General features: G+C 40.5%; 1 protein-coding gene across 5 annotated transcripts in view; it reads right to left on the minus strand.

Annotated features, from left to right (window-relative positions):
• Window positions 1-12,719, minus strand: part of SPAG16 (sperm associated antigen 16) — a 360,884-nt gene that overhangs the window by 189,962 nt on the left and 158,203 nt on the right. For 4 of the 5 annotated variants that reach the window (XM_032114722.1, XM_032114721.1, XM_032114723.1 and 1 more), the window contains one exon: window positions 2,186-2,329. The exons of the other annotated variant lie outside the window; for it this stretch is intronic. In XM_032114722.1, coding sequence (XP_031970613.1) covers window positions 2,186-2,329 — 144 coding nt within the window. The remainder of the gene's footprint in view (window positions 1-2,185; window positions 2,330-12,719) is intronic. 5 annotated transcript variants of the gene reach the window in all.

The raw sequence follows: 12,719 nt of genomic DNA on the forward strand, positions 1-12,719 counted from the left end.
TCTGTGAGCACATAAAACCCCAGATTTCTGGGATTTTAAGTCACTTGCATGTGCAGAAGCATTAGGTAAATGCACATCACAGCTCTACATTGGATTCTCCTCAAATCATTAGTGCCTGGCTGCCAGGGTGTGTGTGGGTTATCGTATGATGCTGTACCAAGATGATCTGACAGCAGACCCGTGTGTGGCTGCATGCAGAACACTTCTCACACCAGCAGTGGAGATTGCTCTGGACCTGATTTTGCACAGAGAGAAGGAACACAGAGGAGAAATGATCTCACAGAGGACAAACATGAAAAACTGTAGAACTCTGGAAGTTCTACCCAGATCACCATTTAATAGCCCAGTGGCACAAAAATATTTTTCTTTTCCACTTCTGGGGTGAACATAATTTTAAATCTTTAATGGGAACAAAACTAGAGGTTATCTACATTTGACTCCAGAAAAAGAACAAAAAATCTATTAAGACTCTTCATTTTTACTTAATTGGTTTTACTTCCGGAAAAAACAGATATATGAGTCTCATATCCAAAAAAAACCCCAAAACCAAACAAAAAACCCTCAAAAAACTATGATTAAATGTATTCTGCCACATTATATATTTTATGCAGTAACAGAAGACAATATTTTAACAGCACTGCTTTTGAATCACTCCAGAGCATTCAGCAGGAGTCAATTTATACTGCAAGAGAATGATGATGTACCTCAACTCATTTTAATTTCAATGATTGAATGAGAAATAGGAAAGCCTATTGAAAGGACTGTATTCTGGTCAAAGACTAATGAGAAAATAGTTTTGAGTCTCTGAGTCAGCGGGTGTCATGGTAACAATGCATTATCGAAATCTGATTAGTATGCCCAGCAGCTTTATAAATGATAACATGCTCTTCTAATTGTATTTCCCTTTCTTCCCCTGTGCTAAGTTTTATATTCACAACAGGTAAGAGGTAAAGGCAGCATTCTGTTTATCTGCAAGTTTAAACCGTGTCCCCCGCTCACAAACTCTGAAATCTGTCATGCAGCAATAGACAAATTTTCCTACCACCTTAAAGCAAGAAGCTGAGTTTTCCATTTCCCTCCTCCTGTATTATATGAAATGATTTAAGTTAAATATTATCCTCTTCTTTTAAATGTAATTATTTCTAAGGACGTACACATGAAAAAGAGAACACTGTGAAACACAAGCTTCTTAAGAAAAAGCCTGTTTCTCATAGGAGAAAGTGATGCAAGAGAAGAGTAAGTGCATGTTTAATTCATCCCAGAAAGTGTGACTCCTTGTTTTTGAGGTTTTGAAAAGAAGGAGGGGATTTTCTTGTGTTTAGATGACTGTGTGTGCTTTTGGTAGCTCATTACAAACTCAGAAATCAGGAGGAACCATGAAATTAAATAGGATACATTTCCTCCTCATGAAGAAGAGAGCTAATATTGCTTCATAAAATAAACACAATGAAAATACAAGGTTGAAGGCTTAATAATGCTCCTTTTATAACCGAGCCTCAGGTGAATAGCCTGGCAGACCTTTATTATATTAACAGTAAAGAACTCTATTTAAACTGCTGCCTCACAAATCTGATGCAAAGTAATTTCAACATATAGAAGCTCAGCCTTATCAAATGGATTTTAGTTTTGAGAGTAAAATGGTGTCCTATTTTTCAACAGAAAGGCCAAAAAATCTAATCCATGTTTGCCCTATTTCCATGACCCTTGTAACTTAAATATTTAATTTTTATTTTCAGTGTTCACTTTCATTTATTAATTCAGCTTCAAATCCATATGATGAAAGAGCAGGAAAGCTCATATTCTTATTCTCTAGGTACTCCAAATACTCTTAGTCATACGACAAATAATGTCTAATACAAGAAGTCAACTTTTCCGTATTATTAATAATGGGACTGTGTTTGCCATAGTGCACCAACAGGGAGAAAATGAATACAGCAAGACCTGAAAAGCTTATTACTCCTTGTTATGTGCACTGGCACGGGGACAGAGTTTAAGATGTACAAAATACTAAAAGCAATCAGTCTTAAGTCAACACTGTGAAAGGCAGAGGAACATTTTATCTACACGTTTGGGAATTCAGCAGGGAGTGCGGGGCCCCCTGAGAACAGAGAGGCAGCAGAGCAGCCCAGTGAATGAAGGAGCTCCAGGAGGGAGCAGGGCTGGTTCAGGGACTCTGGGCACTGACCTGGGCCTGAAGCAGCAGCCTGAGAGCCAATCCGTGTGACCTTCCCCTGTCATGAGGATGTTCCCATCAGGGAAGCCCCACGTCTTCCACAGGCGGTCATCGCCACCAGTGAGCACAATGCTTTTTCGGGGGTGTAAAGCCAAGCTGCAGGAAAAAAGAAAGGCAGGTTATGTTCTGTACCAGTTCCATTTTCTCTGAAATACGTAAGATCCATTTAACTCAGGGCAACAGCCCCAGGAGTCTGATTCTGGATGGACTGAGCAAGCGGTGATGTTTTCTAAGCTCAAGAGAATTCAAAAATACATGCTGTGGAGATGAGCTGCTGCTGCTGCTGAAGAAAACAGAACAGGACTGATTTCTGTGAAACCGGAATTGTTTTCACAGTCTCCTGAAGTTCCAGTTAACAGTCAAAAAATGCTTTGAAATACTTTGTTAGGTTATGTTCTAACAAACATGCAACAGGGTAACAAGCTGCACCAACGTGATTAACTTTCCCACTTATCCAAAATAATTTCAAAAAGCACTGGTGTCAGCCTGTCCCCACTTATGCCCACAGGTGTAAAGTCTCCTACCACTGTGAAATAACTCAAATGATAATTACAGTCCAGGAGCTACAGTCGTTGCCAGCACTTTAGAGCCCATTCACTGGGACTAGGTCAGAAAATCCGTTTCAATTCTGTACTCAAGATATGTTCCATGTTTTCATTTTTTAATATGCAGCACGCTGCGATGTAATGGAAATCACAGACTTAACACACCCCTAGACTGAAAACTCAGTTTATTTTTGATTTAGCAACTGCAGTGCAGCTTAAAATGGATCCAGGGAAGAAAATCAATCTGTTGGAAAGATAACAAGTAGTGTATTTCATATGGATTTGGTTATTTGATTTAAATCATTGTAATGCCTTACTACTTGTTGAACATCAAAAAGTTCTAGTAGTTGACTTTAGTCCCAGGAGTGGATTATTTAGACAGATTAAATCTGGAGTTCAGAATCAAAATGCAATAATGGGGAAAGGAATCACAACCTGTGTGTGCACCTATTTCAGGTGTGCATCAGAGCCAACAGCTTGGAGAGAAAAACGCTTATTAAAGCAGAATGAGAGGAGAGAGAGACAATGCTAAGCACCCAAATGGGAAGAAAAGAGAGGACTTAGAAGGCACAATGTCATAAAAATCTCTTTTTTTTATTAGTACCTTTCTCCTGCACTCAAATTATTTCATAAAATTCCTAAACCAGAACCACAGCATCTACTATATAGGGAAAAATAATTCCCTCTCTCAAATCCATGCTAAAAGTATATTTATGTCAACTAGAATTTCATCAGAAAACATCTATTCTTGCAGTTTAATGCCCAGCCTAGGAAGATTCCTACAGACTCATCAGTTGAATCCATCGGCTTGAGTGAGGAGCCTGGGATTTACTCATTCTCTAGTTTCTTAGAAAAAAATGCTTTCCATCTTTTCCTAAAGAGGATAAACTTCCTCTGCATTAATAGGAAAAAAGAGAAGGAGGGAATGATGCTATTTAAATTCTGCAGAAATACACAGAGAGCAGCTGTATCACTTAGATTGGCCACAACAGATATCTAGAAGAGCAAGGGGGGAATAGAGATAAAAGGAGAGAACTAAAGGCTGAGAGGAGGTACCAGTGGCCTGCAAATTACAGGATGAGAAGAGCTGTCCCAGAATCCCTCTACTACGGAGACCTCTGAAGCACCAACAACCCCACTGCTGCTATCTGCCTATGAATGCAGCTGACATTATTCTCTTACCCTGCTTCAGATGGTTCAGATCCCCTCCAGTTTTTCCCTCCAGGTATTTCAGCTCATAGTGGGGGCTGTTGTGAAGCCTTTCCATCAGCGTACTCAGATTCTGCCTAAAGATCTGCCTTCTCAGTTCCCAAGGTGCATTATACAGCCTCAGATCACCTTCAGTTCACCTTTCATGCAGAGAAAATTTAACCTGGTGGCTTTCTCTAGACACTGACTCTCCTCCCAAACAACCCTTATGCCGTGGCCAGGCTGCAGCTGTGCTCTCATCCATCCTGCCTCAGCTCCCAGGAACATTCTGCCTACCCTCAACCCTTCCAACACACTTCCAGTCCAACTTCTGAAATGCTCAAAATTCTGCAGTGACCAGACATTCCTTTTGGAGCTTTGAGAAAATCCATATGGAAGAAAATATCCTGCTATCCGTAGGAAGGCTGCAAATTTGTTTTTCACAGTCTTTCCTTTTAATTGCAGAGCTTTTGTAAGATGCTGCTGCTGTCCAATGTTTTTCTTCCTCAATGCCATTTTTACAGGCACACAGTGAACACCATTTAATTAACAGCAGATTTGTGATACGACTGCTGTTGAGCTGCTTCTGAGAAAGGGAAGCCCATTCATCCAAAAGGCATTCTATATGCAACATTAATTAGGCACCCTTGTCTTAATTTCTGGCAATCCAGCATTGTATAGATTTTTGCTTCATCTCTGTTCACAGAGTCTAATTATTTCCAGCACAGAAGACTTTGGGTGGATTGGAATGGAAATCAATAATGGAACATGTGTGATAGGAACATTAGTTTTCTCCTCCTCCTCCTCCTTTGGGATAAAGTGGGATCAGCGGAGACTCAGCCAAGAAAAAAACCAAACCCAACAAAAAACCCTCTCAGAGATTTGCTGCTGTTGAGTATATAAATACCCTTGTTTACACAACTCACTCTGGCATGATAAGACATTCTCATCTCTTCAGCACTTGCCATGGTAGATATATAGTACTCCCAGTAATTTGCTTTCAAAACAATCATCGATTATTTTAATTTATTTTGACTGAGCCATAAATAAAAATACAGTATCTTCAGATGCAAAATACTTTCAGTCTCAGCACATTCCACACTTGACCACTTCACACACATAAAAACCAACCTTCAGGTCAAAAAGTGCTGCACCCAAAGCTGCCTGGGGAACCTTAGCTGGGTGTTTAGTAGAGCCAATAACCTGAGAGAGGGCAGATCTCAGATCTATGTGAAGAAAAACTTCCTGGCAACAGGGTTTCTGAAACACTGGAACCAATGTGCCATGATCAGCCTGTTCTCCTGGCTCTCAGCACACCCTCAGGTATTACCCAGGTAGATAGTTTCCATCATGGTTAGGAGAAGGAACTGGTCATTCCACACAGAAAACTGACAGTGCTTGTAAGTGAAAGAAAAATCTGACCTCAATTGTCTCAAAATTAGGCACTCAGAGAATGAAAAACACAAAATTAATTACCAATTTAGTACTCCTAAATGACTTATCCAACCTCGCCCAGTTGCTCTGTGGCAGAAACAAAGGCAAAATCCACTTTTCTATGGTTTCACATATAGGAGTTATACAGAAAAGTATGTTCTCAATATAGACAGCCTTCAGCTGCCAAATTCTAATGCAGCATTGTACTGAATATTGCTTCTGATACATAATTTTTAGAACTTCATGATTTGATCAAATTTATTTGCATTCCCGGGTACTGGCAAAGACATTTGTTCCTAATGCCAGTAGCTGCTTTCAGACCAGAAAGCTCTCTGCTGCATTTCTTGCTCCAAAATATGAGAGCAGCAGAGTTCCTCCAAGATTTAAAAAAAAAAAACCCAAATGCATTTTTCCTAGTGACAGAAACATTTCAGCCAAGATTTTCTTACACAAAAAATCAGCCTTGCTCACCATACCTAGCACAGGAAATTTGGGGCTGAGCAATTACATTTGGGTGAAGTTACAACTGGCTGAAAACCTTGGTTTTATAGTGGAAACTGTTGGGAAATTGCTGATATTTCTTTCTTTGCCATCAGGGCGGGTTTTGGAGGCAAGGACATGACATGCACTGAATTCCAGAGGATGGATACTGGTTACAGCCTCAGACAAGAACAAATATATATAAATAAGAACGCATCAACAGCCCTGCTGAAATCAGTGATATTGTTCACATGCACACAGTTATATTGCTGGACTGCACCCTAAAAATCTACAGAGCTTGTAAAAGCTGAAATTTTATTCCAGGCCTGATTTTGCTGGACCTCAGCCAGTTGTGCTGAGACAAAGGACAAATTAACCAAAGCATTAGGAACAGTTCCTGTGGCAATGGATGTGTGAACTGCACAACCTAACCACGTTTTCCCACATCTGAGCTGCCACGCAGCTGCTGCCCAGCTTGGTCCCAGGAACAGCTGCTGGGTGTGTGTGGGATGGCCACTGCTCCCTCACCCCCACGCTCCAAGAATCTCATTGCAAACAGGGGCAACCTATACATTTTCAGGGTAAACAAGTAGGGCCCACACAACAAAAATGAGATCAAGGGAAGGCCAATTTTCACCTCACGGTGGACTGAGGGGTGGCAGTGGCACTCATGGAAATTCCCTCGCTTCCAGAGGGGAAAGGGAGTGACAGTAAACACAGAGGTTGCCCTTTCGCTGCAGCACATCCCTTATTTCCCTCCTTACCTACATGAGGGTGGATGGGGACGAGGAAAACCAAGGCAAACAGCAGCACACCGAGGGCAGCAGGGGCGGCTCCAGCTGCTGCCCACAGACCCACGGAGCCCCTCGGCCACAGCAAGAGGCCTTGGGGCAAACAAAGACCAAAGAAAGGACACAAACTGCCAGACAAATGCTCTCAGCTAAGATTAACCTGCCAATAAATTAAAACTAAACATATCGCAACAGCCTAATCAATCATTCTGCCTGCTACAACTCACCCTAACATGCCTTCTTTGAACATCATCTCTAATATAGTCATTTATACCACCTTTTTTATCCTGGCTTGAGTTACCTGGTCTCACCTGACAGCATTCTTCAGTAATAATTATAACCCTGACATTTAATTCAGGGTTTTATTATGCAACCGTAGCATAACTGAATAGCTTGTATTCCTGTTCGAGGTCTTAAAATTTATCTTTTCTTGACAAAATGGAAGAGGGGAATAATGCTTTCAGTAAAGAAAATAAGAGCTAAAACAGACCGAAAAATAAAAGGATAAAGCAAAAAAAAAAACCCATAAAAGAACATAAGAAGGGGGAAATACTCAGAGCAGAAAGCTCCTATCTTTTGTTTCATTTATATAAATGCCCATCTGGAAGTCCGTGATAGATCTCAGTCACAGCAATGCTTAAAAAACTCTATCCTGTTTGGTGAAATTCCTGGCTGCTTCCCAAGCTCCTATGACTCAGGATTTAGGAGGGAGAAAACTTGCTAGAATCTCAGCGTACGTGAAGTTAACCTTCTAGATTGCCCAGCAGACCTTGGTACACCCTAGAAAATAATGAGAAAAGTCTTCCAGAGCCTTGAACTTCTACCTCTAGAGACCAAGCAACTTCCTAATTCACAGTCGAGTTTATGTACTTATTCTAGTCCCCATGCACACAGAATCTTCACTCTCAGCTGTAGAACAGCAGCAAACATATTTATTTCTCTGAAGTGGAATAAATACACACACTTTCTAACTTGGCGAACCCAGTTCTCCTCTCAAAAATAAACAACTTCAGGAAGTGGACACACAATATACAGTGCCTCCAAAAATAATTGTATTCAACACATCACTGTAAGTCCCTGATACAGACACAGTAGTGATAAATTCAGAACATCCATTTTGTGGTGTTCTCTGATCACTCTCTGTTTATCCACTCCATGTGCAATTATCAAAATGCATTAATTTGTATTAACTCAGTGTTGTAACCTACCCAGGTTTTACTGTATTAGATATGACTGTGTACATGCTCTGCCAATATAAATTCATTTTCTTCTTACCAACAAAGTTTGGCCCTGGATCAAATCTGAGAAAAAGTCAAAACTATCCTGTTGATCCGCATGTGTTTTCAGAGGTCTCATCCTTTGAAGACACATGCATATTCCTGAATTGTGCAGTACTAGGAGTACTGCTGATTTCACAGCATATTAACTTAAAAACATCCATAGTCCTGTTCAAGATTGAGTCCTTAACAAGATCGGGGAAAGGGATTTTTCTAGAACCTATGTAATAACATGCAAAGTGTTTCTGTCACTATAGTCTCATGTACTGTGAACCTCTGCAACCTAACATTAAGCCTCTTCTCTAGAATGCCTGTAAATAACAACAGGTATGAATCTAAATTACTTCTTAAAGAATCTTTACTTATTCATTCCTTTTATTGTGCTTACAAGATTGTTGATAATTAATGCTGGCCAAAGGAAAAAAAAAATCACTTAAGTCTTCAGCGTCAGCTGTTACACATTACAGAAACAGCTCCTTTCTAACCTGCCTTAAGCCAGAGCAGCAGGCAAGGAACAAGCCACCTTCTTCCACACAGAGAACCACTGTTTATTTTCAGTGCAAAATTTGGGGAGTTTGGCTTGTTTTTTAAATTTATTTAAATTGTCATAAAGTTTAGAATTTATTTAGATTGTCATAAAGTTTAGATGCTGACAAAGCTGTGAACAGAACAACAGACAGATCAAACAGCTGGGGTATTTTTGGTAAGACAGGGTGCTATTAAAGAAACCAACTAACTCAGGAGTTGCTTGCTGTGACTGTAGCTCACAAGCTCTTATTTAGTATGTATTTGAATCAATTTTTCAAGCTTAGTCAACTTATTAGGTAAGCAGCATACTTAAGGGAGAAATAATTGAGCCAAAAGCAAAAAGAATGAGAGCAGCAACAAACAAGTAGATGCAATTAAAAAGTTAAAACATTGACATCCTTTCCTAATATCTTTCCTCTGGAGTGAAAGCTGCACTTCTGTGCCTGAAATGATTTATGCCATGATTCACACTGCCTGTCACTCACCTTTTACTACCCCTTTACGAAAAATGCTGCATCACTTCTTTTAGGGAAAGGCAGCCCCACAGGAGTATTAAATCACAGCATCCAAAATAGCACTGTAACGAGATTAGTGTGGACCTGCAGCCTCTGGAAGCCAGCTCTGGAAGGGATCGCAGCTCTCAGGACAACTCTCCAGAGCAGCAGGGGAGAGGCACGGAAAACCAGGGTCAGAGCATGGGCAAAGCTTGGCAGAGGAAGTGCCCTGGGTTTTCACACTGCACCTCTGCTTGTGAAGCACTTCACGGGCAGGGAAGCAAAGGGAAAGGCATTGTTGGCCAACTTGGCTAAAACTTTCCCGACCCAATACACCACTGTTGCCTCCTTTTTTGTCCTGTGCATTAGGTACTTGTTGGGTACAGAGATAACTGGCTGGGCTTCCTCTGGAATGAAAGAGACTGCTTTTCTAAAAGACTATTCTAGCCTGACCAGCTTGAAAAGATGCAGATTGCTTTCACAAAAGCTTCTACCTGTGGCCTGGTTTGAATTAGTTTCCATCATTACTGTTAGCAATTCCCAGTCTTCTGTTGCATGGCAACTTTTTCACAGATGATTAGGAGCAGTGTTGTGGTATAAAAGGGTTTGGAAGAGAAAGTACTTGAAACTTGCCAGTTGGTAAATTTTGTTAAATTATCAAGGTTGATAAAGGAAAATATTAAAAAATATAATTTGCAATTAGAGCATCAAACTAACTCAGATTTCTAAATTAGTAAGAAACCAAAGCATTGCCTTTTCAAGGTCAGTTTCCCACCAGTGTTCCTTTCTCACTTTTGGAGGCAGAGAAGGGTTTAAAGCTCTGTGCTTTATTTCACTGTCGTAATGCTGAAAAATGCTTCCATCAACAGAATTAATGGAAACTCTTGTGGGAAGAAAGTTACATAAATAAATAGTTTCTTCACAGTTAGGACTAAGAGGCAAAGTCAGTAGCTATGGATCATGTTCTTCTTCTGTGATCTCCGTAACCAGGTGTATGCATATGAGAGAGAAATGGATTTTCGGTTCAGAAATTCTCTAGTCCCACAATCCCAAGTTGCAGCTGCAGCTCCATAAGGCTCTGTTGAGTCTGCCCCACAGGGTGGGCAGCTTTTCCCACTAAAAGTGGCCATTCCACATTTCCAGGACATTTCCAGAGAAAAATTTTTCAAGCTATTTATTCTACTCCCATCTCCTGCACAGACTTAGAGACACATGTGCTGAAAGGCATCACCTACCCACCTTGGGCTGGGGAAGGTACACCCAGCACAGATTTGTATAACTTCTCCTTGAAAAGTAGGTTCTACAACACCTCTAAGGTGGCTTTTTCTGGGGTTCAGGCTTCAAAAAGTGTTTTGTAAACACAACCCTCATCACTGTGAGTACAAATAGCAAAAATTTCACTTAATTCTTCACTCAGGAATATGGAGAAAATGTCCTTCTCCCTTTTGCCTTAAAATCTTTATATATCAGATGGTTGTTACTAACATTGTCTTAACTTAGGCAAACTCAATTCTCTAAGTGATGCCGTTTTCCAGAGGCTTTTTAGAAGCCATAACCAAACACGGATATGCCATGTCAACTCAGACCTCACCAGCCCTAATTTGGAGTAATTACCCAACATTACAGACACAGCATCCCTCTTCACACATTCCAGAATTACATTTCCTTAGTTTGTAACAGCGGTGTACTGTAAACCTTGTTACCTGTTGTTCCTCTTAACAGGTATTGCCTGTCTTGAATTTGTGTATCTAAATTATTTTTCCTAAATATATCATGAGGCACTTCACTTAATTCGAGTTCATCTCGCTGATTTCAGATCATCTCTGCAATCTGCCAAGTTTATTTTGAATTCTGATCTGATACAGAAAAGCATTTTCAGATCCTCACAGCTTGGTGTCATCTGCATACTTTATAAGCTACTCTGTATTCAGTCCTCCTCACTGCTAATGAAAACACTGAACGGAACTGATTTCCTAAGCAAATTCCCAAACTGAAATGCAGCCCTTGGAGTTCAACCAAGAGGTTCCTGGCCCAAGCCATTAAACTGGTTTGTACTAAAACTCACCCTTTAGAAAGGAACACAATACATTTTAAAACCCTAAATACAAGAAAAGCCACCATTTCCTCTGCTAAATTGTTGTGATAGTTAATTATCCTGGTTTATTTTTGTAGAATTTTACTTTAAAATCAGGCCAGCTGCATATTACACTGTAGTTACTGCATCAGAGAAAATATCCATACAAAACACTGACTTAGAGAATTATAGCTCGACTCTTCCATATTCTGCCATATCATTCCTTAGAACTCCTATGGATTCATCTTCACAGGCAGTAAGAGGTTAAGAATTTCTGAATATTTGGTGCAACTTCAACAAAGCAATGCTGCTTTAGGAGAATAAAGTCATATTTTTGTTTGCAGTTCCTGGCTCTGCTATGGGATTATGTACAGTCACTCACAGAAAATTATTACCATCCTGGTAATAAGTAAGCCCTTGGAGACCGTGGAATTTCTAGAATGTTTGCTACACAATATTTGGCGTATCTGGCAAATTCTCTTCCCATCTTTCCTCCCCATTTGGTGTCCACAGGCATTACATGGAAGAAAGTAGAAAGCAAAGCTCTTCAAAACTGGAAAACAACCTTAGAGAGGCCCAGATCCACGTAACTTTATGAAAACTAGAAACAGGTCTCAGAATTTCCTTCAACTTCCAGCATGCACAGCGAAAAAGAAGTTGGAATAGAAGAAATGAGAGACTCATTTTCCGGGACACTCAAAGAAGGAAAAAAAATGCTGAAGACATATTCCAAGTGTTACTTATAGATTTACATTTTGACAAAGCCCTGAAAATATTCCTTGTAATGAACACTGACCACATACAGAACAATCTTCATGGTTGACTCTCCCACCTGCCACATATTCCTTTACCTCTTCCTAGACCCAAAAATTACAACATACCAGCCCCTGGAAATGCTTAAGGTAGTTCTAGCCTTTATAAAGATGCATTAAAGAAGACTAACAGAAGAGTCTGGATTAATAAAAACACATACATATTAAAAATGACTGCTGATACTCATGAGTTTCTGTGATACATATGGGAGTTTTACAGCCAAGTTGCAGGAGTTACCAGAAAGGAGTTACCTGAAAGGTGTCTTCATTCTGTTTAAAATGTAATGTTTTTCATGACTTACTGATATCTACAAAACAACCCCCTGAAGACGCAAAGTCATGCAAGCTACAAATTTTCAATTCCAAGCATATTTGGAAAAAAATGCCTTTTCCCAAGTCGTATCCAAATGAAAATGATGGGATTCCAGATTCCAATTTTTCACCTTTGTTAGCATTTTCACCATCTGCTGCCATTGGCACCATCTCCTGCCATTTACAGCCCCCAGATTCATGTTCCAAAGTGGTTCTAAATCTTAGGATGGTCCCAGCAACCTAAACGTTCTGCTGTGCCATGGATTTAGCCTATTAAGCCAGCCAAGAATCATAAAGTATCCAGAGCTGGGACCCACCAGGATCATGGAGTCCAACCCTGGCCTTGCCCAGGACACCCCAACAATCCCACCCTGTGCTTGAGAGCGGTGTCCAAACGCTCCTGGAGCTCTGGCAGCCGTGGGGCCGGGACCACTCCATGGGGAGCCTGTCCAGTGCCCAACCACCACCTCTTCCTAACACCCAGCCTAAACCTCCCCTGGCAGAGCTTCATAAACCTCCTGGAACACACAGTCGCACAGTACCAAGACTTC

Source organism: Corvus moneduloides, chromosome 7 (genome assembly GCF_009650955.1).
Source record: "Corvus moneduloides isolate bCorMon1 chromosome 7, bCorMon1.pri, whole genome shotgun sequence".
Taxonomy (NCBI): domain Eukaryota; kingdom Metazoa; phylum Chordata; class Aves; order Passeriformes; family Corvidae; genus Corvus; species Corvus moneduloides.